The sequence below is a fragment of the Vespa velutina genome, chromosome 4 (genome assembly GCF_912470025.1).
Source record: "Vespa velutina chromosome 4, iVesVel2.1, whole genome shotgun sequence".
NCBI lineage: Eukaryota > Metazoa > Arthropoda > Insecta > Hymenoptera > Vespidae > Vespa > Vespa velutina.
Genome location: NC_062191.1, coordinates 10740691 through 10768667, shown reverse-complemented (window position 1 = coordinate 10768667; position 27977 = coordinate 10740691). Strand labels below are relative to the sequence as shown.

The following is a 27977-nucleotide window of genomic DNA, read 5'->3' as shown; positions in this document are numbered from 1 at the left end:
AAATAACGATGTAAGCGCGGGTGATTTAAAATTTATGATGTCCGCAACCTGAAATTCTTCGAAATTTATAGTACATTTTAAAAATATTTTACATTACAATAATAAAGTTTTATTTTATTTCATTATAACTGAATATGAAAAATTGAATTTTTAGTAATATTTAAAAACTAGAATCTTATTCAAAGATGTTTACGAAAGTTTATTTCGATTGATCGAATGGACAAACTTAATTTCTTAACACTTTAATAAGTCTTTGTTCCTTTCGTCAAATACTGTTGCATTCTAATGTTCTACAATCAGACTTTAATTTTCATTCAAATCTTAAAAATAGATGATCAATCAGATTGATATATAATTATACATTTTTTACTAAATATACTTTAGCAGAATATCTTATACATTTGGATATATAGAATAATAAGGATTTTTAAACTGTTTAGAATTGACTGTACATACATTTGGATCCTCAACTGTAAATGGTTGCATAATATTTGTAGATAAGGCTTTTTGATTATGTACATTAGCAATCATATATTGTGGAGATGGTGTAACTTGACCAACAGTACCATCCTCTACCAGTTTTCTTTGAGAATAGATTAAAACCTGTGGAGTAGGTGCACCATTTTGTTGCAATGTATTATCCATTGGAAGAGTAAAAGTTGTTGTTGAGTTAGACAACTGCTGAGCTTTACATTTCTTTGTATGTGCATACAAAGAACCTGCATTGTTATATCTTTTTGTACATATTTTACATGCATATGGTCTTTGACCGGTATGCGTGTACGTGTGTTCATTTAATGAAGTTAATCGTCTAAAAGACTTAGTACAAATTTGGCAGTGATATTTAGCTTCTCCTGTATGCATCGTTATATGCCTGGCTAAAGTATTGGCACGTGCAAATGCTCTACTACAATATTGACAAATATAAGGCTTTTCTCCACTATGAGTTCTTAAATGTAATTGTAGATAGGTGCTTTTAGTGAAAGCTCTACTGCAGACATTACACACATATGGTTTAATGCCAGTATGAGTACGCATGTGAGCAACCAGAGAACCACTTTGAGCAAAACATTTGCTACAAACTTCACACAGAAATCTTTTTTGACTATCTTTAGCACGTTTATGCCTTTCTATGTGATTAGCTAAAGACTGTTGCTGAGCAAATGCTTTTGGACAAATAGCACATTTATGTGGCCTATTATGTCTACCCTGTAAGAAATTAAATATAACATTACTCTCATTGAGAATGTAAAGATTTGTTTATATTTCTTATTATTAACGTTTATATATTTTAATTAATGCTTATAAGTATAAATCACTTTTGATATTACCTTTTTTCGATCATTAGAACCACTATTAACTTTATTTTCATTATCTGTATCATCTTCATTTTCTTCTTCCGAGTTACCAAATATTTCATCTTTATGCTTTGATTGCTCATGATCCTTTAATTTATCTATTCTTGAAAATCCTTTTCCACAAGTCGAACAATTGTACTTCAAACCACTGTGAGTAGAGATATGCCGTTTAAGATTTCTTTTGGTTGCAAATAATTTTCCACACTGTGTACACTGAGGACTTTCCATTGGTAAATTATCATTATCATTATCATTATCATTGTCATCGTCATTATCGATATCATCAATATCATCATTATTTCCATCATCTGACTCACTTTGTTTCAATACCGATTTACTTTTGATTTCATTTAATTGAGTTCCAGTTTCACTAGAAAAATCATTTAAATCTTCAGAATTATATTCTGGATGACTTTTAGCATGAGTGAAAAAAGATTTTTGATATGTAAATTGTTTAGAACAAACTTTGCATGTAAATTTACAATTTCTTTTTTCAGTTTTAGTATTTTCGATGGAATTATTACAATTACTATCAAGGTGTCCTGTTTTTAAATGTACATCTTTATCTTCACTGTTCTCTTTCACTCTTTTTTTATTACTTTCATGTGTATCATGTCTATTGAAAATGTGACTTTTTAATTTTGCAATATTTGAAAATTGTTTTTCACATATGTAACAAACATAACGTAATTTTGTTTTGTGCTTGTGTACTATCATATGTCTTTGTAAAGCTAAACGTGTAGCAAATGATTTAATGCAATGTAGACATTTCTGCCTTGAAGTCCTGGTAATTAAAGGTTTTTCCTCATCATCGCTACAATTATCAATAGATTTTCCTTCTTTTTGAATATCATTATTTTTTGATGAATTTTCTGCAAGTGTATTATAGGATAATGCTTCTAAATGTAACTCATCTTTTATTTCAGTTTTGAATATTTGTTCTCTGCTAACAGTACTTTGGTCAATGGAATTATCATCACTTTCTGATAAATTTTTGTCATGAGATAAATCCTCTTTAATACAGTCTGTTTCTGTAATTAAACTAGGCGAATGACATGTTACACTATTTGATTTATTTGTAATTTTTTCATAACTTTGAGGTAATTTTACATTTTCTACAACTTTGTATGTTTTTTGTTTATTCTCTAGTACAATTATTGAATTGCACTTGTCATTGGGTTCTACATTATCATTAATTATTTCAGAAGTAAAGACATGTTGATCAGTGGAAAAACTTTGTACATCAAGTTGTACAGATGGTTCATCAATAGTGTTACTGCATGTTCTAACATCATTATTAATATTATCTGTAACTTTTTTATGTAATATTGTATTTGAGATAATATCAGAAAAATTATCTTCAACTTTCAATACATTTTCAATATCTTTTACTGTACATGATTTAAGTTTCAATATTCCACGTAATTTTGTATCTGCTTTTTGTATCTGACATTGAAAATTGTAGGACATGTCAAGAAGTTGAGAACATTGATAACATATTACTGATGGCAATCCATCTCCTTCTTCTACCTGTAATAAACAAAATAATTATACTTTCCAAATGAATGTATCATTCCATATATTTATATGCAACTGATCTGTCTTCTACCTGCCGAAATTGCTTTAATCTTCTACATATGTATTATATATATGTAAAGTATCGCACTTAAAACAGAATTAATGTGTTCGATGCAAAATAATAAGAAATACATTACACTTAAAGAATATTATTCTGGCATACATATTTTATTGTTCCATCATGCTAAATTGAAAACTATTGCATCTCTTATGGATTTAAGAACTGTAAAAATGTACATAAAATAATAAAATATTGATATAGTACACACACGCCGCGCACGCACACACACACACGCACATATACAGGAAAGATGGAATTAAAATGCCTCATCTCTGTATTATAGTGTTTTTAATTCGACTCTGATGAGATCATATAAGATTTTAAACTTCTACTTTTAGTTGGACATTTTTGTCTTTTATGCCTGCGAAAGAGATGCGTAAAAGTACAAGTAAATCAAGCAAATTTCGGAAGAATCAACATATTTAAATTCAGAATGTAATAAATCTAACCTGTACAGCAGCAAGTGCCATTAGTTTTTGAGAAAAGCCTTTGTCGTTTTGAAACAGTTGACATGCTTCGTTACACCTTCGTAAACAGATACGACAATCTTCGTTTAAATTTATTCGTATGTCTTCAAAGCTTTTAATGGTTCTCCCATCAGCCGACAATTCCATTTCTTCGAACAAAACACTGCTGCGGTGTAAAACTTTTATCCTGCACCATTCGTTTATAAGAAATAAAGCGCGATATACAATAAAACACGAATCATAAACTCAAAGTCGTAACTCATATATGTTGTAGATCGAAAAAAAGACCTCAGGGAATTTTTAGCGTACAATTTCAGTAAGAATAAATCTTTTAAAAATGGAAATAAATTACATGATCGTTGATCTCGTTTGACATTGTTTCCATGAAAAACGTTTTATCTTTCTCAATATACGATGCTAGATGCTAGCTATATAACGCTATTGTTTTTTTAATTTTATTCATTACAATACTAAAAAGTCATTCATTGATACATACAAGCGATAGAAGGTCAACATTCGTTGAAATTTTGAATAACGCACGTCTAGTGAACTACGCTAAATACGAAATAAAAAGTCGACTCTCATCTACATTACATTTCATGACCGTTGAAATCTACAATTTTAATGTCGATTAATTAAAAATTAATTTATTAAGATAATTAAACAAATAATGATGAAAGAGAAATTAAATAAAAATTTGCAAGGACAAAATAAAACTAATGAAATTTCTACCAACGAGCTTGAAGCGACCGTTCCTTTTCAAATATCCGAATCTAAATGGCAGGATATTTTTGAAGAAGAGAATAATTCCTTCATTGTGAATTCTATTTTAAACGAAATCATTTCTTTGACGATGAATGCAATTTACAATGTGTATCTTGAAAAAGCAGTTTACTCATTTGTAGTTCATTGTTCGCATGTAGCTTGGCTACAACTATTCGATGTAAGTATAACATTTTTATATTAAAGAAAATAAATTGATAAAAAATTAAGATTCTAACTTAATCAAATATATATCTTTTTTTAGGCAATGGACTTACAGTATGATTTAGGTGAGGATCCTACATCAATTAAAAAATACTGGATAGGAGACGAAGAACACAGACCATCACCGGTTGATTTATTATGTTTTAAAAATGTCAATATACGTAAAAAGTGTCAAATTTGTCCATCTTCCGAGAACTATCAAAAATCATCAAACTGATTTATGTAAGTAGAAAAATAAATTGACAAGCTCATATTTAATTTTTTATTTGACTTAATGCATAATTTAATTTATTAATTAAATTTTACCAAAGTTTACTTTTTTATTTTTTCGTATGAACATATTTTCCGGAATATTTTTGATAATATTAAAATAATCGCAATTTAAAATAGGCACTACTTTAAATAAATAATAAAAATAAATAAATAATTATAGATGTATGTTATAAAAATGTTAATGACGTATAAATAAATAAATATAGACAAATGTTGATTCAAAATGAAATCATATTGCTTATACTTTCTTTTTGTCCTTTTTTTTAAAGACGTAGTATTTTTGAAAATGTACTTTTTTTTATAAGGGCATAAAAAGAATAAATAAATAATTCTTCATTGATTCGAATCGATAAAGCTGTGATTCAAGAACAAAGAGCGTGTACCATAAAATGGAATAACGCGAAACGATGAATTGAACCCATTGTTATGGCACTTATAATGATTTCATTTGGATCAAGTATGATTCAATATTTAAGCAGCAAGTGCTGGGACAGGTGGAGGTCGTAACATTGATCTTGTAGCTGTTAAAAGTTTTTGAGATACTAAATGAGCGATATGAGATGATCTTCTCCAAACGAATTCTCTTGTTCTATCGTGATCATCCGCACTTTCAACGCGAACCTAATTAAAAATTAAATTATTAAGATTACGTTACGTTTAGTTTTATAAATCCTTAGTAAGCGAGTTTAAATATTAACCTGTTTGGGTTGTAAAACACGAATGGAATGCAATGTGGCAGCACCTCCGTGCATCACACGAAGACTCAGTTTACCAGACATTCCTGCTGTGGTAGCAGTTGCACTTCTAAGTTCTTTTTTCGCAGCTCTACCAAATTCTTTTTCGACTTTAAGTATTAAAGGTCCCAAGGTAAATTTCGTTTTGATAGTTGTATGATTGCTCATCATATTTACCGAGACATCTCCTGATCTTTGAAGCGAAGCGAGTCCATATAAAATTGCTCTTGCCTTTGCCTAAAACATGACGCTATTTTTATATTACATACTATGATCTTTATTCTTGAGCAAAAAGGTTGAAAAAATTTGTTAAAATACTCACTTTATTTTTGTTACTACCGCTTGTAGAATTTTTGGTTTTGTTTCGATTCTTCGTCTTATTACGATTCGATTTTTTATTTTGAGAATTAGATGATTTTCGTTTGGCATTTCTTATACGATTTTGTGCAATAGCAGTGTCAGATGATCCAAGAGTCGACATCGTTGTTGGTAATTCTATATCCATCAAAGTTGTTGTAGCTACGTTTTTGTGAGGATCTATTTTCTGAATAAAAAATAAATTTCATCAATTTCATCGATTTTATATAAACATAATTCTTCTCAAAAAAAAGAGAAAAAGAAACTAAAAATTTCTATTAGCGATTATACCTGTACGTCGTTCGACTCTTCATTGTTCATATTTTCGGAGATATGTATGACCAATCCAGAAACACTCTTCTTCGAACCATATTTATTCTTTTTATTTTTAGATTTGTTTTTTTTCTTATTCGATTTCGAGCTCGAATTTGGATTAGTTAATTTGACCGTCACTGGATCGTAATTAGCGCTTAAAATTTTATTAATCCTCTCAAGAATGTTGTCTACAAAATGATTATATTTCGCAACATAGATGGCTGGTACATAACTGCTGGGTTCCGACTCCAAATCATCTAAAATTTCGTACGAAAGATTTTTTTCTTTACTCATTTAAAATTAAAAAGAGATAATGATCTATGATTGATCAATTTCACTTTATAATACTTCAGTCATAGTATCGTCAAAACTTATTTTGTATTCAATTCAATTATATAAGAAACATTTTTACTGAAACATCATGAAATAATAAAAGTTAAATGGAAAATTATGAAAGAATATAATGAAACGAGTACGTTATATTAAAACTATCGAGAGGGTAGCCTTGACTGTACTTTTATGAGGTCATCTTTCCGGAGTATTTCTATGAGGTCATTGACCAGGAAAGAGGCATATCCGCCGAATGCATTGCGAGAACGCGCTTCTACCAGGTTTGCTTTTTAATGAAGGGAAACCGTCAGCACATTCTCTTCTAGCTAGCTACCTTGGAAGGAAGTGACGGTGACGATTGAAACCTACTTCCAAGTGAACATGGTTGAATCGTCGATGGGTATAACGGTAAATCGGAGTCCTTCGGGGAGGCCAAACAGGTCTCCCTTCTTTCATCTCACCTATCGACCTATCTACTCGCGACAGTATATACTCGTCCGTCTTCCTCGTGCCCGCTTAAAAACTCTCCCCGGTCGTTGCACCTACATAGAGTCACTTTCTTCGATCTCGTCGTAACGAAGAGATCAAGATTCAAGAAAAATTCAACGAACCCTCGTTTATTCAAGGCCGCCGTAATTTCAAACGCTCTTAAGTATTATACATACATTGACGTAGTTATTTACCAGTGACCTTCTTTTTACCCCTCAATTCCTCGAGATCATGCAACACCTCGACGATGTGAAATGTAGGTATGTAATTTGTAAAGATCCATGAAAACGTCCATTTGATTAATAACGATCAATCTCATTAATCTTTAGCGTGTTACTCTCTGCTTATATCCCTCGGTAATTACGATAAGTTATGATATTGCTAATGATACTAACTTTTAAGATATACTGAGTAAAATCAAATAATACTAATATAGCCATTTCTTTTATGATAGATTTACACGCATACGATGAAAATGATTTCTCTCTCTCTCTCTCTCTCTCTCTCTCTCTCTCTCTCTTTCTCTCTCTCTCTTCCTCCCTCTCTTTTTTTATCTGAGAAAAAAACGAATAAGTAGCACAAACATGGCGATGAGGAAGCTACGACCAGGTGTGGGTCAGGGTCGTAATCAGACAATTGTATGCCTTAGTAGAGAGTGTTATACTCCGGGTCACTGACCCGATTCTCTTTTGGGTCATCGGGCTGCTTCGTGAAAGTTGAAAAAAAATTTCAATACAGTCACACCTTTGTTATACTCGATCTTAGAATCACGTAGAAAGTTAATTGGTTAACCCGATAATGAATCTTTGATACTTCTTATATATTAGCATCTCCGTATTTGCCACGCGTTTGGACGAATTTAATCTTACTAATTTAAATCTATTATGTTTGCTTCTTATCGCGAATTGATTTTAGTTGTTAAATTAATTGTGAAATATAGTGGTTGTTCGAAGATGCCTCATTAACAGGGACAATTAGTAATATCAAATTTGTAATCCTCTATTCATGTTAAAAAAAATAATAAAAAGATAGAATGAGTAAAGAGCAATAATGTCAAGCAAGTCCAGTCACCCATTACGATACTACTACATAAGCAATATAATTTTCAAAAGGATATTAAATTTAAACAAAAAGAATTTTTACAAACGTGTAACAAGAGCAAGCAAAAATTTTTGGTACTTTAAATTAAAATTACGAAAATCTACATAAATTAAATTAAAGCGATGGTTCGACACGTCACGTAATACAATTGCATTGCTTTAACATTCTCAGAAATATATTCATTTTCGAACATATTTTGGTTTTATATAAAGGAAGGGTTATTCCTTATTATTAAATTGCTTTAAACGCGGATGGCAGTGAAGAAATAAAAGGTGGGACACATAATTTTGTAAAAACAATAAATTATCGTGTATTTTGCAATTTAGAATTAAACAATGTCTTGCTACAAAAATTTAATTTGATTATGGATTATTATAATCGTGTATGTGCTTGCATTATTGGATAGAAAATACCATCATTGATCTCAATTTATTTCAAAAGTCTATTATTAATCATTGATAAATGAACAATAATAAAAAATAAGAATAATTTCATTGTTCTTATATTTTTTTCTCATGACGATATTGTTTACTCTCCAATCCAGATTAATGGCATCATTGAATCGCTGTCCCTCTTCTTCACAGTCTCATTTATAAATATACTAATGACTTAATCGATCTATGGAAAATATGAAACAAGTACATGACGTGACGTCACCAATGCAAAGTATTTCATCCCTATTCATTTCAGTTTTGAATGAATCATTTTTTATCTTCTGCGTAATATACATCGCGATTCGATAATGACTAATGATCATCAATGAACACACATTTGCCATAGGTAATGAATTCAACTAATTTGTGTAGGCATAATAGAGTCCGACTTAAATCCTGACAAATGTGCGTTAAAATGACAAGCGTGAAATTCAAGGGCGCCTCCACCTTTTCGTTGTTCTTATATTACTGCAAGAAATTACGCAGAAAGCGCTTGTACGACCTTAAAACATTGGCATTTATTTACACATTAATCGTCAGAATTCTTTCTCCCAGTTCCCTCTACGTTGGAATTTATAAAAGCCATAAATAAAAAAAAAAGGAAAGAAAAGGCATGAAATAACAGAGAACAAGCGAGTATCATGACGCTTCACAAGCGAATGATTTCGAGAAAAATATAATGATAAATAAATAAAAATAAATACTACTCCTAAAAGTGCTTTAAATATTTTGTCGAAGCAAAAATAACAGATAATTTATAATTATGATGCGTACTGGTTCGTGAAAAACTTCTCTTCGAATAAAAACGTAACGACTTTGTTTTGTTAATTTCGATTTATCGAAAAATATCGAATATATCGAGACATATTTGCAAATCATATTACACTTTTACCACTACAAAATCGCTTTTTTTTCTCGCATCATTTTAAACGCTCCTCGAAGTAGTCGGAAAAGAATAGGGAGAAGATGATAAGGATGACTTAGAATGTATGGAAAATTGAGAAATGCCAGAGGATGAAGTAGTAGAAGAAAAAGAAGAAGAGGAGGAAGAGAAAACATTAGACGAGCGAGCCGGAAAAGAAGATGCTACAGGTCGTTTGCGCGATAAGCGTGCACTCTTGTGTCTACTAATATGTTTCTTGGTCTTGCCCTTGAACTCACGTGCATGTCTGGCGCTGGTGATGTCCGAAATGGCATCCTCATCGTCATCATCATCATCGTCGTCATCTTCATCATCCTCGTCATCTTCGTCATCGTCGTCTTCCGTAATATCAAGATCGACATCGTCGTCGTCATCGTCGTCATCGTCATCGTCGTCACTTTGTGCCGCAGCAGCTTGAGAACTGGCTGGTTGAACAACAGGATTCACAATAGAGTCTGCACCTTCGAGTCCGGATTCCTGGCCAACAGCTTGACCTTCGGGTACAGTTTCCTCGACCTCGTCGTAAGTATCGTCATCGGATGACGTAGGTTCACTTCCAATAGCTGCTTCCTCGGCCGTATTCTCCGCGGATGCTGCAGCAGCGTTCAAATCAGCTTGAACTGCCGCCGGTATCGATTGCGAGGCTATCAACGGTGCAGACTGTATTGGTGAAGCTGCTACAGGTGTTACTTGTGAAGCCGGTTGACTCACTTCCTCATCTTCGTCATCATCATCTTCCTCGCCTACGATCATAGAAGTTTTCTTTTAGTCTTAGTAATTATCTGAGATAAAACACAAATTAATTATCGACTTCGCGATAACGCATTTTTATCTTAAAAGAATGATTATTTTATCTAGGAAACATTTATGTACATTCTCCAATTATATGAATTGCAAAAAAATTGGTGTAACTGTCGTACGATCGAAATTCGAACGTGCTTGTACTTCCTAAGAACAACTTCTCAAATGTAGGTCGATGAGAAAGAAGTAGCGCGTAGAAATTCTTTCTGAGCTGGGGTCGCCGTTGATGTATGTTAATTCGGGCAAGTCGATGCGCCTCGTACCGTTACCAGTAAGCCGTGAACAGTCAACAAATTCCATCGGGCATGCTATTCGCGTGAATTTCTGATGTTTGTATAACGGTGCAGTTTCTTTTACAATCTTTACTATCATTCCAGTACAAAATTTTAGATCAGATCAGATTATCTAATATATATCAAAAATATTACTATCCGGTATCTATATATGACAGAAACCTCTTTAAACTTTTTGTTTTTTCGACTTGAAAAATTTGATATATATATTTTTTTATTTTACCTCCTAAAATATCCTCAATGAAACGTTCCAAATAATCGTCATCATCGTCGTCGTCGTCGTCTTCATCATCATCATCGTCATCATCATCATCTCCTGTAATATCGAGATCGACATCGTCGTCATCGTCATCATCTTCGTCATCATCATCTGCAGTAGCCGGTGGTGCTTGCGCTTGTCTTCCTGAGACGAGAGCATTCGCAACTGATGCTTTGTTATTGCTGATTTCCGGCACTGGTGATGCCAATCCTCCTATGGCAAGACAGCATAGCAATGCAACCACTGCCACTAGTTTCATTATTCTGTAAAAAGATCATATATTATCTATTTATACATTAATTAACGACTAACTCTCTTTGACAAAATATTTATCTTTGCACGACAGTTACACATGAAATTAAAAGTGATAACCGAATAATGACATCATTCTTGTAATATTACATCCAATAAAATTGACTTTTATGATTAGAGACATATAGTCTATATAGGATTTAACAATCTTGTTCACAAAGATCAAATATATACGATGTTTCACTTTATTGACGGCGCACAAAATATCACTTGACTCGAAACATTCCCCAAAAAACTTTTTGGATGCCTTTCGTTTATCTTTGATGCATACTCTCGTCATCATCACGATCGAAGTTATTTCCAGGGTAATTATTCAGGATTGCTTTGGTTCCGTTGGACTCACCTCTCTTTATTTAATTTCTCTTTCACTCTCCCTTCTCGTCCACCTTTTCAACTTCCTCAATGTGGAAGTCGTGAACGTTCCGTGTACGGATGACCGTCGCGATCAATGGTACGTGTGATCTACTGCACGACTCGTTGAGAGTATTGAAACAGACGAGATACCGTGGTTCGACCCTTTTATACTAACCAGTGCCTCCACCTCTTTCGTTCTCCTTCTTCGTCCTCCTTCTTGGTAATGCTTCCTTCGGGTACTTAGTATTATATTCCAACATCTTTTTCACGCGTTCCATTGTTTTTTTTCTCTTCCTTGAGAAAATGTATTGTATTTCGAAAGCGAGTTTTATTCAATGGGAGAACAAATTCTACGACAATATAATCAAATTAATTAATCGACAATTATTTCGTTCCGTTACTCTGGTATCTTTTTCCGTGTATCTCTTATTGTTAAATTTTTCGTTTTGTTGTCTTCTTAAATTGTTATAATTATAATTTAACTGAAACTAGTAAAAAACTATTTGTACAAAATAAAGAGATATTGAAATTTTTCATCCACATATATTTCTTTAATGAATAGATAAGAAACGAAAGGAAAATAGATACAAATATTTTTTCTTCGCATTTCAATAAATCTTGGAATTTGAGTAAAGCAAAATTTGAATGTTCTTGAGAATTATTAAGGAAAGCAATCCATAAGAGTTCGAATTAGCAGTTAACTGTAAATATCAAGCAACTTCCTCTATAGATTATACTACTTTTACACGTTGATTTTAATCTTAAACATTAGATTTTCCAGATAAATTTAAAACCTAGTTTTAAATTTTAAATTCGATTGATTTCATCTTCATAAATTTCATCTGTAAGAAAAAAAATGCATACTTTTTAAATCATTCAAATAATATCTAGAAAACAAAAGGTTTTACTTTTTAAAAGTACGCAAATAGCTAGTGTTTATTTTATTTTACTTAAGCACGCATTGATCTTTTTAATTAATCAGCTATGCAAGTGATAAATTAATCGACCTTCAAAAATCTTGACATTAAAATGATGTCAGAAAAGAGATTAGAAAGTAGACCTATATCGTATATGATGAACCGTTAATTTGTGAAACAGGAAACAAGTGCAATTACTGAAGTGATCTATCGAATGATATGATAATATAGCTTCTTGCACGATTCATGGATTCTTAAGGATCATCAGGTTCGCTCTTCTCAACTCTCCATTCGACTGGAATATGGAATTCGGTGTCATATCCAAGCGTGGAAGTAGTCCATGGCTTCGTAAATTAGTAATCAGGATATGTACCAGAGGCCGAAGAACACGTTTTCGTATACATGCAAGGAAGATAGACACGTGCGCGAAGAATGTTCCGTAAGAGAGAGAGAGAGAGAGAGAGAAAGAGAGAAAGAGGTGGGAGAAAGAGGTGGAAGAAAAAGAGAAAAGGTGGGGCAACAAGGAGTATGATAGATAGAGAAGGTAGGTAGATAGAGGATATAGGTAGACCGACCGGTAGTGGAAAAAACGACGAAATTATCAAAGAGCATGTGTCTATGAAATTCTCACTCGAATTCTTAGGTGTATCGAATACCTCGATAAAATTATTCATTCAATGCATAAATACACAATGTCCTGGAATTAGACTGATCGATACTTTATATCCTCATTTACAAAAAATACAAATTTATTTTGATTTTTTGATATTTCATATTTTCTAAAATTTGATTTTTTTATTTATAAATATGTAAATATGCTGATGAAAAATGATTGAAATATTAAATAAATGATAAAAATTAGTATTCTTAATTACCCTTAGTTGGGATCTATTTATTGTTTATTTTTCTTTTGGTTGAAAATTTGAATTTTGATCTTTCGACTTTCTTGAAGCCTGTTTATAATATAAATACCAAATTATTATTGTGTATGAAATTTTGTTACTGTAATAATTATATTAGGAAAATTACACTTACCTTATTAAAAAGATTGAACCTATAATTATACAACCAATTAGTATTAAGAAGATTATTAATGCAGAAACAGCAACAAAATTTTCACTTGGCATCCAACCAAATATAGGACTGGTCAATTTATCTTCCATTAAGTAAGTGCGCCAATTTGGTGAACCAATAACTTCAACATTGCATTTTACAAATAATTACAGTACCTTTATAGAAGCAAATTCAAATATTAAAGTTTTTACCTTTAACAACAATTATATTAGTTATCCATTTAAAATTTAAATCAGTCTGCTCTACAATGCATTTCCACATTCCTTCATGTGACTTATTTATTGCCTTGATATAATCGACATTTACAGCAATAGGTAGGGTAATACCATAATCTTTCCAAATATTTTCATTTATTTCCCAAGATATCTTGAGATCAGAATATACATAACCCAAAATAAGACAATTACAAATTACAGATAAAGGTAAAGTCTCACGTATAGTAATACTTTCTATACTTGGTATAATAGCTAAAGCAACAACTTTCAATACGAGATATGACTGATCAATTCTATGTAAAGTGATTGTATAAATACCAGAATCAATCAGTAGAGCTCTGTTTATTACTGAAACAATATATTCATAATGCTTCAATCTACCAACACTAAGTATTCCACAAAAAGTGAACGTACCAACATTAAAGTTTTTTATCCTAATTCTATTATTTTCTTTAATAAAAATTCCATTATGAGACCATTGTATCTCAAAATCTACAGATGTATTTGATATTAATTGAATAATATCATAATCTGATGGAATTACGACAGTTCCATATTCTTTAATAATTAAAGAAGTATGGTTTCTTTTAATTCTTCTTTGTATTAAAATAATTGTGTCTGTGAACAAATATACATAAATTATAGTTAATATATTAATATAAAAATTATATATTATAGATTTATAAATACTTTAAATTACCCTCTGTTAAATCTCCACATTTAATCAAATTGCAACGTCCTGTCATACTATTAGGACCAATACATGGTTCTCCTCTAATATTAGGTTCTGGAGAATTGCATAAACGTGTTCTTGTTCCAACACCGCCATTACAACTAGCACTACATGACCATGGACCCCATTCAGACCAACCACCATCAATAGCAGGTCCATCTATATCTATATTCAATTGAAAAAATATTTTCTTGTTTCTTTTCTTATTTTATATTATTTATTTATATAATATAAATAACCAGTTGGTACACAATTTGCAGACCAAATAGCCCATCCATTGTTATTAACAGTGACTGAGAAAAAATAAAAAAGCAGAGGGTTGCTATGTTCATAATGAAATACCAATGTATCATTACACAATAATTCAATAATATTCTTTAACCATCTATAATTATAAATAAAATGGAATTAAGATATTTGAAAATTTCATTATTTTTGTATATTTACCTTATAGTTATATTTGTCCATGAATTTGTTGTAAATAATGGACTTGAAATTAATTGCTTATGAAATATTTTGACAATGGGATAATTATTCTTTTGAAAGAATATCCATGGTCCAGATTCAAAGAGAGATAAGGAGTAATAGCTATATTATAACATAGTTGGACAATATAATTTATAATTTCAAAGGTAATAATAATTTTGTTTTATCTTTACCTAGATGTTGCAGGAAACAAAAACAATGCAAGTGTAACAACACCTTTTGCACGTATCATAAGTGTTAATGTATTAATATTTGACATTTTTTGTTTATTCCATATAGAAAACGGTAATATTCTTGTATGTTCATTAGTTTCTGTCTTTTCTATCTGACATCCTTTAAAGCAATAACAATCAGTACAATAATAATAAATTAATTAATCTAATACAATAAATGTTACAAACTATACCAACTGGAATTACAATCAAAAGCAACGCCTACAGCATGTTTTTGTTCACTATTGTAATAATAATAAACAGGTGAAAATACTTGTGATGGTTTTGAATGTTTCCATTCAAATAAAGGATTTGATGATCCTTCATAATAAAGTAAAATACTTCCTCGTGGTATACGAATAACAAAATTGCTCCATTTTCCAAAATACAATAAATGTGGCAATGTTTTCTTTTTAACTAAGTTTATAGCTAAATAAATTTCATTTAATATAAATTATAGAAATGATACCTATGTATTTAGCACAATTTAAAAATTTTTAAGAACTCTGAATATAATTTTGAAAAACAATTAAAAGATTACCTTGACTTTCAGACTGATAATATAGGAGTATTTGCTCATTATCTAAAGCACCAATTTTAAGAATATATCGTGATTTAAAACCATCATCTGCAGTAAAAACAATTGTTATAGAATCTAATTGATCAGGTTCCCAAGCTTTCAGAGAAAAATGTAGACCCTCAGAACGATATTCAGGAAAAACGTATAGTCGTCTACCAATACCATGTCCATGAATAAGGAATATACATTCTTCTATATAAATAATAATAAAAATAAAAATAAGTATAATTTCAGAAAATATAAAAATATTCTTATCTCAAATTACACTTATTTTCTGTTGTATCACCTAGCATTTCGCAATCTCTGACATCACAGAGATCTTGTGGTACAAGAGGATCTGTTGTATAACACCATGTGCCGGCGATATTACGAGATGGATTCCTGCAATAATTACTAGCATTTTTTGCACTATGTTCTGCATACAAATTGTCATTGTACAATGTTCGATTAATTGAATCTTTTGGTCTTAAAACTTTGATAAGTTTAGGTCTTCTTTGCGGAGACATTTTCAAAAGTAGCTCTTCTTGTGTCATATATCGTCTTGGTAATTCTATAAGTCCTTGTGTGGTAGTCATAGGTGCATATACTTTCGTTTCCACAAGATCGTAATCAGCTATCCATTTAGCACAAGTTCTACCTGAACGTGTTGTTGATAAAGTTCCTATATAATCATTTGCTGTACCAGCCATTTTACATTCTATTAAATAAAGAGATCATAAATGGATATAAAGAAAAATAAATTATATTATGTCACTGTTAATAAGTCATGATATAATTACCTGAAGATAGGCATTTTCGTACTGGACAATATTGCTTTGATATGTTTGAAGTATTTGGATCAGTCATTATATAACAATAAGGACCATGTGAACTATGACTGGGATTCCTGCATTTGTTAAGTGCTTTTAAAGCAGAGCCATCAATAAACTTACTGTCAATTTTGTCTTCTTCTGGTATCTATCACAACATGTAGGATATAGTCTAAGTTATAGATTTTGACATTATAAATAATAAAATAGATATTACATAAATAGTGTGTGTATTAAATATATTCCATACTTCTTTTGAAATCCATGGTATACAAGGTATCTCATTTACACTGAACCATTGATCACCTTTATAAGCATAATCCATAAGATCTGATATACAGTTAGGTGGCCATGGATCTTCTATAGTATGTATTTCTTCTGTAATGTATGTGGTTTTTAAATATTTTAAAAATTAAATATTTTTAACTTAAAATGAATGTTAAACTTAAATTTAATAGTATATAATACCATCTGGTATACAAAAAAGTGTCCAATAAGCTACATTATATTCAGTTCCTATACTGAACCATCTTAACGTATCAAAAAGATCATAATGTACATATAAAAATTCTTCATCGCCATATGTTTGTTCATAAAATAGCCGTAAATGCGGACCTAAAATACTACATTTATGACGAAGCTTATTAATTTTATTAACTTCACTTTCTTCGTTTCTTATTAGTGAAGTGTTATTACCTAATAGTAAATTTTTTCCACTTCCAAAAATTTAATAATCCTTTACTTGAAACTTGTTTCAAATATTGCTTCATTGAAAATTTGTTTTTTTGATATATTAATGATGTAACGTTATCAATAATTATCTAAAATATTCATATTCCTTGATTTTAGATATAATGTTTACTTAAAAATATTTTACATATAAAAGTAATTACTTACAGTAAAACATGGATAAATATTAACAGGGTTTTGATACATTTGTATAGCAATATTGCGATTTGCTCGCACATAAAAATGAATGTCATAGGTATTATTAGATTTTTGCATTGGCCAAACGTTTGTGAATTCTGTTCCAACAGTTACATGAATTTCACAATCTGCAAATATATATTAAAAATAGCAACTTGTCAATATATACAATTTTAATATTATTTTGATCTACACACCATTTTGACAGGATTCTGTACTCCAAAGAACATTTGTACCCATGATCCCATAATATAACAAAAAATCGTAATAAAGACCTGAGATAGTATCTTTTTTTTTATACTCCCCAATAAAGAAAGGTTTAGATGTACCATACATTCCCATTGATATGAAACCTCCTGCCCATGTAATCCATATACCAGTCCATTTTGTACCAAGTAAGATGTTTGGTATATTCTCAAAATCATCCATCTATAAAAAACTAACTTACACACGCACACACACATATACACACAATACTATAATACAACAAAGATAATACAAACATCAATATCAGGATATGTTTGACCAGTACCAAAATTTGAAAACATTAACTCCACACCTACATGCCAATCTTCAGCAATTTTACTTGCAAATGTAGGAATTGGAAGAAGACTTAATAAAATTTTAAATTCTCCCTAAACAACAATGAAATAAATAAGTTCCAAATATAAAATGCATCTATTATTTTACACACACACACGCACATACTATCACATACATTATATTCATCATTTGGATTCCATAATTTAATCCAGAATTTAATGCTAGCAAATGTAGAGTTTAAAGTTGTCAAAATAGAATATCTTGATGTATTTCTGACGTATACCAAACAGTCTAAAACACAATTCAGATTTATGTTATATAATATCATATAATGATGGTTATATCAACCCTCCACAATTAATATTATAATAATATTATTTTATTTTCGATTAAATGATTTACCCTTGTCATCACAAAATGGAATATCACAATATTCTTTTTCAATTGTTTCATAAGCTTCATCATGTACATAACACCATGGACCACCAATATTATCATCAGGATTTCTACAAAAACGATTAGCTTTCTTCAATGACGCATCTGGAAAGTTTTTTCTAGCGAATGCTGGACTCTAAAAAGTATATTTTTAATCATATATTATAATCTGTATTACATGAGATTAAATTATTGTACCTTATCATTAGAAACTTTATATCGCCCTGCCCATGATTTACACTTTTTACCCGAAGAACTAATCTTACGATCTCCAGCATATTCAGCCCCTATACCAGAAATTCTGCAATCTTAGACCAATTCATACAAATAAGCAAAGATCAGATATTATTTTGTTCCAATTATTTGTTTATATACATACATTTTATTCTACATAATATTCCATGACAATTAAATAAATGATTATATTTATTATATTAAAATGGAATATCAATTCGGTTACGTTCAAAATTTTTGTTTTCCCGCTATTTTTTTTTACTTTTTTTATCGCTGACCCTTCGATGATATGCGCAAGAATTTTTATAATTGTTACTATAAATATTATTTAATTATACCAAAATACTTAATACAAAATAAATATTCAATATTTGTGTTATATTTAAAAATGCGCTAAAATTATTACCACTAACAATACTTACTACCAAAATTACAAAGCGGCACATCACATTCATCATCTATAAGAGTAGGATCTAACGTATAACACCAAGGACCTCGAGGATCTTTAGTGGGATTTCGACAATAATTTTTCGCAGCTTTCATCGATTTTTCTGGGAAATCTGCATCCGTGATATTAGGGTTAACCTGATATATGAATATTATATCGACATAAAGGCAATAATTAATATTAAATAATGAAAAAGAGATGTGCACATATAAAGTTTGTTTTGACTAGCTTATTTCTTTATTAATTATTTGAATATTTTCATCATATTTAATATATTGACCATTGAATAAAATAAAATAATAAAAAATTATTTTATTATTAAACAACACTTTATATTAAATATTATTAAATGATATTATTAAACATCAATTTTTAGAATTCATTCTCGTTATTAATTACTGTAGTACCGATTAAAGATCTATTGTAGTACCATATTGATCAGAAGTAATATAAAATTGATTTTATTTTATATCATATATTGATAATCAATAGTTATTAATAAGACCAAACATAAAATAACAATTTTTAGAATTCATTCTCGTTATTAATTACTGTAGTACCGATTAAAGATCTATTGTAGTACCATATTGATCAGAAGTAATATAAAATTGATTTTATTTTATATCATATATTGATAATCAATAGTTATTAATAAGACCAAACATAAAATAACCTTGTGCAGTGGCTGATCTGTTTGCCAATATTGACAACGAACATTATTACTAGTTACCATCTTTGAACCTCGGTATTCTCTTCCGAGCTGTGTAAGTTTACATTTGGATAAATCCACTTCTTCGATATTATATACTAAAAAATATAAAAAAGGATATGGTCTTCAAATAATTTGTGTTAATTATCATTGTTAATTTTTATTCATAAATTTTTCGATATATGTACCCTCGTTTCCTGAAATCAATAATACTGAGAGAAGTAAAATTATAAGATAATCAAATAAAAAAACTCTAATTTGATTGTAACGCATAATTAAATTTAAAAACAATTATCGTGATTAAACAATTATTGGAGAAAGAAAAGAAAAATATTATTTTAAAACACGAATATTACGTCTCTCGAATTAATTGTATTGCGAAGTAGTTTACAATTGCCGATAATTTTGTAATCAAACTTCAGCCCGGATAAAAAAAATATATAATACCATTTTTACAATAGTATAGAAAGTTACAATTAATTCGTTACTTCAAATATTTCAAAAATAAAAAAAGTATCACTCATATGACGTCGAAGTATAAATTTGAATGTAGTTACTTAAATGAGAAAACTTAAAAGGAAAGTCGTTATTTTCGATAATCGCAATTGCGATTTTGTAGATCGATTGATACTCCGTTAAGAATCAATCGTCTCGTAATTTAAATTGTCTTTCGTTCGAGTTATGCAAAGTTAGCGTTGGAGGATCGGTGTAACAATAAATGAATCATAAATAAATTAGCACTGTTGTTTACAACGATATATGCGGTAGGACGTAGGAAAAATCAACGTCTCTTATTGCCAGGGTGAAAAAATCGAGGGGGGAAGAGAGAGGGGATGAGATAAGTCTCACGATGAACGAAAGATGTGCATCGTTCTGTTGTTATAGTTCAGAAGTTAATCTTAAGAAACGGTTGCAAGTATTTGGATCAGCGAGGATTATCATTGAATAAAAAGGTTCGTTACAATTTAACAATACACTGATATGATAAATGATAAACAAATTCAAATCATGAATTAAAAAAAATGCAACAAAAGTAAAGTGTTCTTTTATGAATTTTTTTCTTCTTTTTAACTTCATATTTGAAAAATTTATCGAAGAAATACCTCGATGATTTTCTTTATAGATTTTTTATTAAACATGTAATGTTTGTAAATGTTTTGATTATATGCAAGTCAATATCAAAGTAATACGAAACCGATTATTAAAGTTGACAAATATCGATCGAAAGTTCCACTCTCAAAGGTGAGCGGCCACGTATTTCTCTATCTTATCTATTCGAAGCCGACATTAAACTTAGTGCAATAACGCATATACACAGTACGTATGACAATTGCCAACTATACAGAAAACTAATAGTATATTCACGCTTGTTATTCTATATGTGGTATTTAAGAAATTACTTAGATTTTGCATACTGGAATTAATCGAAGTTAAATTGCGGTAAAAAAATAACGAAAGCAAATTAAGAAAATTTCTTATTGAAAAATTCGGTAAACTATAATTTTTTTACTTTATAATTTTTTTTTTTACTATGTATCTTGATTTCTGTATAATTAAATATTGGAGAGAAAATATAGAAATAATGAAATTTGTGTTTTATAACGAGATATCTTTTCAATATATTAACATGAAATATTGTTGATTTAACGATATTATCTAATCGATTTTTACAAAGAAGCTATTAACAGTATCGGAGTTTTCTTTTAGTTGTAACGATATCTAATCGGTAACATTATCGCTCGTAATTTCACGAGGTCGAACAAAAGCTCATGTGCTTCAATAGATCGATTTACTATATATTCTTTATAAAATAAATTAAATAATTGTTGTAGTATATGAATAAACTTATATATATATATATATATATATATATATATATATATATATATATTATATATATATATATATATATAATATATATATATATATATATATATATATATATATATTATATATATATAACATATACATATATATATATAATTATTCCATAAAATCTGATTTATATTGTTTTTAATTTTACTGTATTATTTACTATATTACGTTCGAGTATTCGAATTTTTTTTAAATGAATTAAATTATTAAAATTTTAATAGAAAAATAATATTTTATTAGAAAAAAAAACACTATGGGTACGTCAATTTATGATAAAAAATCAGCCATGCTTAGAACAAATTGGACAATATCAAAAATGATGGAACGAGGATTACATGATCGTGACCGCGTTGGTCTTCAAGATTTTATTCTTCTCGAGGACTTTCAAAGTGAATCTGCATTTATTGATAATCTTCGCAAAAGATTTAAGGAAGATCTTATCTATGTAAGTCTCTCTCAATCTCCCTTTATCTTTCACAAATTCGATTTGATATATATATATTATAGTAAATTTAAAAAAATATTATTTCAAATTAAATTTAAAAAAGATGAAAAATTAAAAATATTTTGTTATTATAAAAATTGATTTTTGTTTTTTTAGACGTACATCGGACAAGTATTGGTTTCTGTTAATCCTTATAAAAAACTCCCTATTTATGATACTGACTCTATACAATACTACCATAAAAGACATTTTTTTGAAGCCCCACCGCATATGTAAGAATTAATTAAGCGTTAATTAAATATAACGTAAAATTACTTGTAGTTCCTAATATTTTTCTTTACAGTTTTGCATTAACTGATACTGCTTATCAATCTCTAATTCAAGAGAATCATGATCAATGCATTCTCATTTCAGGTATCACGTATTAATATTTCTTTCGTAACTTTAATAAACTTGAATAATCTGTGATATAATACGAATATTAAATATTAAATTAATAATTTTTTATATAGGTGAATCTGGTTCTGGAAAAACAGAAGCATCGAAGAAAATATTGGAATTTATAGCCGTCGGAACTGGATATAAAAAGGAGGTAGAAGAAGTGAATAAAAAATTAATCGGTAGTAATCCGGTACTTGAAGCATTTGGTAATGCGAAAACCAATCGTAACGATAATTCATCACGTTTTGGCAAATACATGGATATGCAGTTTAGCAAATATGTATGTTGAAATATTGACATAATTTTTTTAAAAATTAAAAAAAGTTTTAAAGAAATTATCGAATGATTTTGACGAATTTTAGGGAGATCCAATCGGTGGAAATATTTTAAATTATCTTTTAGAGAAATCACGTGTGGTACATCAATTCCCAGGTGAACGTAATTTTCATATATTTTATCAACTTTTGACTGGAGCTGATGAAGAAACTCTTAACAAACTTTCTCTCCAACGTAACTTAGACGCTTACGTTTATTTAAGTAATGGGGTATGCAAATTTTTATACATACTTATATTTAAAAAGATTTATTTGTAGTTTTGATAATATTCCACTTTATTATCAAAACATAGACAAAAGATTCTGTGAATACTATCGATGATATCAATCAGTACAATGAAGTAATAAAAGCTTTACAAACTATGGAAATAACAGATGAAGAACAAAATTGCTTATTTGCCATAGTTGCATCCGTGTTACATCTGGGAAACATTGGTTTTACAGAAGAAAATGGACTTGCAAAAATATTACACTTTAACTCTATCAATACAATTTGTAGTGTAAGTATGTAATAATAAATATATAATTGTTACTATGGATATTAGAGATATTACACATTTTTGCCAAATAGTTATTAGGTTGCAGTGTAAACAATTTGATCAAGGCTTTAACTCATCGTACTATAGATGCACAAGGTGACATTGTAATCTCTCCATTAAATAGAGAATTAGCAATATATGCTCGAGATGCATTGGCAAAAGCTATGTATGATAGATTATTTACATGGCTCATCAATAGATTAAATAAATCATTACAACGACCTATGAATCAAAAAAATTATGTGGTCATAGGAATACTTGATATTTATGGATTTGAAATTTTTCAAAAAAACAGGTGTATAGACAACAGATAGAAATTAATTAATTAATTTCCATATTTATAAACAATAAACAATATTATTTAATACTCTATATTTAAATTTTTTTTATGTAGTTTTGAACAATTTTGCATTAATTTTTGCAATGAAAAACTACAACAATTATTTATACAACTCACCTTAAAATCAGAGCAAGAAGAATATTTGAGAGAAGGTATTACTTGGGAAAACATTCAATACTTTAATAATAAAGTTATATGTGATTTAATAGAGGAAACACATAAAGGTATTATCTGTTTAATATTTGTTACAATACCTACATATTTACTTTGGATTACTTATTTCATTATTGATATGATTTTAGGAATAATAGCTTTCTTGGATGAAGAATGTTTACGCCCAGGGGATCCAACAGATATAAGTTTTCTTGAAAAATTAAATAAACGTTTACATAGCCATCCACACTATATAAGTCACATAAAAGCAGACATTAAGACACAGAAGATAATGGGTCGAGATGTATGAAGATAGTAATTGAATTATTTTTTATTTTTATTACAAAAGGTAATAGTTCAAAATATTTTACCATTTTTTAGGAATTTCGTTTAATACATTATGCTGGAGAAGTAACATATAATGTACGTGGATTCCTTGAAAAAAATAATGATTTATTATTTAGAGATTTACGTGAAGTAATGTCTCAAACAAAAAATATAATCACAAAGGTTTGTATGTATTCCAAATATATTGAAATTTACTCCAGAGAAATATTCTATTTGAATGATATACAATAATTATAGTATACAAGTATACAATAATTAGTATACAATTATAGTATACAATAATTATATATATTTCAGGCTACATTTAACTTGAAAAATGTAATTAGTAGAAAACGACCAGAAACTGCTATAACTCAATTTAAGAATAGTTTAAATAATCTCATGGAAATATTAATAGGCAAAGAACCTTCTTATATCAGATGCATCAAACCTAATGATTTCAAATTGCCTAGTATGTACAATAATAATAATACACGCACGCACGTGTGTGTGTGTGTGTGTGTGTGTATGTGCAGATATGTCCATTATATTCACTTTTTATTTATCTATTATATTCACTTTTTTTATGATAGGTCGATTTGACGATAAGATTGTATTGCATCAAGTTAAATATCTCGGTTTAATGGAAAATTTACGAGTGAGACGTGCTGGTTTTGCTTATAGAAAACTATATGCACAATTCTTGGATCGTTATAAGTCCCTCTGTCCAGAGACTTGGCCACATTACCGTGGCCCAGCTAAAGAAGGAGTACAAGTACTTGTCTATTATCTAAAATATGAACCTGATGAATATAGAATGGGCAAGTAAGAAAAATCATATCGCTTTATATTTTTACATATTATATTTTTTATGTACATGTTTTAATGTTTTTCTACACATTTTAGTACAAAGTTGTTTATAAGATTCCCTAAGACATTATTTGAAACAGAAGATGCATTTCAAATGAAGAAACATGAAATTGCTACAATAATTCAAAATAAATGGAGATCTATACTTACTCGACGAAAATTTTTAAAAATAAGAGAAAATATAATAGTATTACAAAAATATATTCGTAGATGGCTTGCACAGCGTGAAGCAAAAAAAAGACGTCAAGCTGTAATTTCTATACGCAAGTAATTAGCTAAGATCATAAACTAAGTTATATTAAAAACTTACATACCTGTCATAAATATTTAATTATATAATTTGAATAGATTTATTAAAGGGTTTATTACAAGGAATGGTCCACCAAGTGTAGAAAATATAATTTTTAAAGAATTGGCAAAATCACAATGGCTTCTCAAACTTTCCATGAACCTTCCTGAAAGTTTTTTAAATCCTGAATGGCCACCATGTCCATCATCTTGTCAAGAAGTAAGTATTCTGTATAGGGTCACAAACAAGTAAAGTAATAATTATAATCTTAACTTATTAATTATATATTAGGCTTCAAAATATCTAAAAGTAATGCATACAAGATGGATGGCACGAAACTATAGGTTAGCGTTAACGCAAAAGGAAAAAACACAATTTGAATTAAAAGTTCTTGCTGAAATTCTATTTAAGAATAAGAAAAAGTCATATCCGATGAGTATAGGTCCAAAATTTCGAATTAACCGGCTAAATGAAGAACAGAAAGCACTAATTAAAAATATTACTAATTCGATTCTTACAACTAATGAAAAAATTGAGGTATGAAATAATATAAATACTAATACTTTTATTTATTAAATAACATTCACTTAATAAAGAATATATTTTTTTTTAGTATATAGCTCCAGTAATTAAATATGATCGACATGGATATAAAACTCGAGATAGAATTGTATTGTTAACTAAACAAGCAGTATATATACTAAACATAAAAAAAACATTAAAACTAAAACATCGATTACCTTATGAACATATAGATGAACTTGTTGTTACTGGAGAATCAGATAATCTTTTAATTTTGCGAATATCACCTAATCTTAAAAAAGACAAGGTTTGTTATATCATTAGATGGAAACAATTTAATTTTATATACTAATAATTTTATTTTAACACATTGTGGACAGATCACGAGAATTCTCGTATATATTAGTTTGTAAAAATATGTAATAAATAACTTCAAAATACAATAGATATTTAATTTTAAAGCATGGTTTTAAATGTATGTAAAAGCTATTTTGTATTCATTCATCAAAAACATAGCTGGCCACTGGGTAAAGCTAGTAATAAAACTACTAGTTCGCAATGTGTTAAGAAATAGAAGTACGTAATATTTGTTACAAAATATATATCACTAATGTATTTTGACTTATTTACTACAGGGGGATCTAATATTAGAAGTTTCATTTATAATAGAAACAGTAACAAAAATAATTAATATTACAAATAATCAAAAGATGTTAAAAATAATTAATGCTGATACGTAAGTATATTAAAAAAGTATAAATACATTTGTATTTGTGCATATACTAAAAAATAAAAAATAATGTTTATAAATTTTTTATAGAACTTTTCATAAGTTAATAAATGGTAAAGAAGGTGTTATTGAATTCAAGATGGGAAATGCACCAGCAATTATTAAAAACCAAGAAAGTGGTCATCTCTTAGTGGTAAATTATACTTTATATAATATATAAAAAAAGAATGTATATTAAATTAATATATAAAATAATCTATATAATTTATTTGTTACAGATTGCTTCTCAATAGTATTTGGATTAAAAGAGATAATATATAATATATATGAGTTTATGCATAAATCCCTGAATAAACCTCATATTTCCTAAAATTAAAAAAAAATATTAAAGACATCTTGCATAACTAATAAATCAAAAACAATTATATTTTTAAATTGCTATTAAAAAAATATTTATTGGTAATTATATGATATTTCCATGTACATTATTGTTCTTATCAATCTGTTATCATAACAGTAAAACGTTTAGACTATATCAATCTATTTTTTTATATACAAGTTTATATTGAACCACAATTCAAAGCATGATAATAAAGTGTTAAATTAAGTCATTGATTACATTAAATAAACTTGTAATCAAGATTTTGATACTACATGTAATATGCGAGTAATAATTAAGTTTTCAGGTTAATTTGTTTATCCTTTTTTGTAAGAGATTTTTTCCCTTCCAAAGCCCTTTCTCTAAGTTCATCTTCTATAGCATTATTCACAGTCTTAGTAATTATCTTCTTCAATTTATGTACTTCTTTAAATTTTGCGTTTTTAGGTTGAATAGGTGCATCTTAATAAAAAAAATAAACATGTTCTAAACTACGTATTATTTTTTATAAAAAAAATTAATACATTACTAAATAATCACATATTGCAAAAGAATTACATTATTATTATTCGAATAAATCTTAACAATTCTGAACTTACTTCCGCGACGTTGTATTGTAGGTCCCTTCTTTTGTTTGTTCGCTTTTGTCTTAGCCGATGGCGGAAGTTTTGTTTTAACTTTTAATTTTCCTTGTGGCATATTAAATTTGTTTATATTTTAAATAGCTCACAATACACAATGAACGCACGTGTTGTTCACCAATTACAATAGCACGAATAAGTGAACTACACACAACATAACCGCACAATCGAACAAAGTACGCATTTATATAAATGAATCACATAATTGATTCAAATTAGCGCCCAACGAGTATCAGATTTAAATTATTTTTAATTTAATTTAGTAGTTTACTGATATAAATATTATATATGTATTTATATAAATAATTTCTGGAAATAATATATATCTATTTCGCATAAAACGA

The 27977-nt window shown here is 28.9% G+C and overlaps 5 protein-coding genes across 13 annotated transcripts; 1 reads left to right on the top strand and 4 right to left on the bottom strand.

Moving 5' to 3' along the window:
• Positions 1 to 84: 84 nt before the first annotated feature.
• Positions 85 to 3971, bottom strand: LOC124948837 (zinc finger protein 502-like). Of its 3 annotated transcripts, none has more exons than XM_047493056.1 (5): positions 3447 to 3589; positions 3235 to 3358; positions 2968 to 3159; positions 1332 to 2888; positions 85 to 1209 (listed from the first exon to the last, which is right to left on the bottom strand). In XM_047493056.1, the coding sequence occupies exons 4-5, from the start codon at positions 2826 to 2828 to the stop codon at positions 394 to 396; spliced, it is 2313 nt and encodes a 770-aa protein (XP_047349012.1). In that variant the 5' UTR covers positions 2829 to 2888; positions 2968 to 3159; positions 3235 to 3358; positions 3447 to 3589; the 3' UTR covers positions 85 to 393. The 3 variants fall into 3 exon arrangements, with proteins under 3 accessions (XP_047349012.1, XP_047349013.1, XP_047349011.1); XM_047493057.1 differs by having other exon boundaries at positions 3074 to 3159; XM_047493055.1 differs by lacking the exons at positions 2968 to 3159; positions 3235 to 3358 and having other exon boundaries at positions 3447 to 3971.
• On the top strand, positions 3950 to 27096 carry LOC124948835 (unconventional myosin IC). 5 transcript variants are annotated; one of them, XM_047493051.1, is made up of 21 exons: positions 3950 to 4407; positions 4492 to 4673; positions 21863 to 22067; positions 22224 to 22339; positions 22411 to 22481; positions 22580 to 22788; positions 22871 to 23053; positions 23137 to 23343; positions 23415 to 23677; positions 23777 to 23946; positions 24025 to 24179; positions 24257 to 24385; positions 24521 to 24674; positions 24796 to 25027; positions 25109 to 25339; positions 25421 to 25580; positions 25653 to 25898; positions 25975 to 26190; positions 26519 to 26619; positions 26704 to 26806; positions 26892 to 27096. In XM_047493051.1, the coding sequence occupies exons 3-21, from the start codon at positions 21876 to 21878 to the stop codon at positions 26904 to 26906; spliced, it is 3153 nt and encodes a 1050-aa protein (XP_047349007.1). In that variant the 5' UTR covers positions 3950 to 4407; positions 4492 to 4673; positions 21863 to 21875; the 3' UTR covers positions 26907 to 27096. The 5 variants fall into 5 exon arrangements, with proteins under 5 accessions (XP_047349007.1, XP_047349006.1, XP_047349008.1 ...); XM_047493050.1 differs by lacking the exons at positions 3950 to 4407; positions 4492 to 4673 and adding exons at positions 20264 to 20700; positions 20871 to 20989; XM_047493052.1 differs by lacking the exons at positions 3950 to 4407; positions 4492 to 4673 and adding an exon at positions 20266 to 20700.
• LOC124948838 (protein PFC0760c-like) lies at positions 4812 to 11744 on the bottom strand. Of its 3 annotated transcripts, none has more exons than XM_047493060.1 (7): positions 11601 to 11744; positions 10724 to 11022; positions 9646 to 10149; positions 6107 to 6387; positions 5781 to 6002; positions 5423 to 5695; positions 4812 to 5345 (listed from the first exon to the last, which is right to left on the bottom strand). In XM_047493060.1, the coding sequence occupies exons 2-7, from the start codon at positions 11016 to 11018 to the stop codon at positions 5196 to 5198; spliced, it is 1725 nt and encodes a 574-aa protein (XP_047349016.1). In that variant the 5' UTR covers positions 11019 to 11022; positions 11601 to 11744; the 3' UTR covers positions 4812 to 5195. The 3 variants fall into 3 exon arrangements, with proteins under 3 accessions (XP_047349016.1, XP_047349015.1, XP_047349017.1); XM_047493059.1 differs by lacking the exon at positions 11601 to 11744 and adding an exon at positions 11415 to 11580 and having other exon boundaries at positions 4813 to 5345; XM_047493061.1 differs by lacking the exons at positions 4812 to 5345; positions 11601 to 11744 and adding an exon at positions 11415 to 11581 and having other exon boundaries at positions 5431 to 5708.
• On the bottom strand, positions 12026 to 19346 carry LOC124948843. The gene is made up of 21 exons (XM_047493068.1): positions 19013 to 19346; positions 18555 to 18664; positions 18324 to 18492; positions 18097 to 18212; positions 17882 to 18013; positions 17576 to 17807; positions 17349 to 17506; positions 17148 to 17272; positions 16920 to 17074; positions 16702 to 16829; positions 16422 to 16599; positions 15929 to 16339; positions 15604 to 15834; positions 15261 to 15491; positions 15024 to 15183; positions 14812 to 14952; positions 14604 to 14749; positions 14332 to 14529; positions 13608 to 14249; positions 13378 to 13537; positions 12026 to 13295 (listed from the first exon to the last, which is right to left on the bottom strand). The coding sequence occupies exons 1-21, from the start codon at positions 19131 to 19133 to the stop codon at positions 13235 to 13237; spliced, it is 4005 nt and encodes a 1334-aa protein (XP_047349024.1). The 5' UTR covers positions 19134 to 19346; the 3' UTR covers positions 12026 to 13234.
• On the bottom strand, positions 27049 to 27977 carry LOC124948842. Its single transcript, XM_047493067.1, has 2 exons — positions 27592 to 27977; positions 27049 to 27454 (listed from the first exon to the last, which is right to left on the bottom strand). The coding sequence occupies exons 1-2, from the start codon at positions 27689 to 27691 to the stop codon at positions 27288 to 27290; spliced, it is 267 nt and encodes an 88-aa protein (XP_047349023.1). The 5' UTR covers positions 27692 to 27977; the 3' UTR covers positions 27049 to 27287.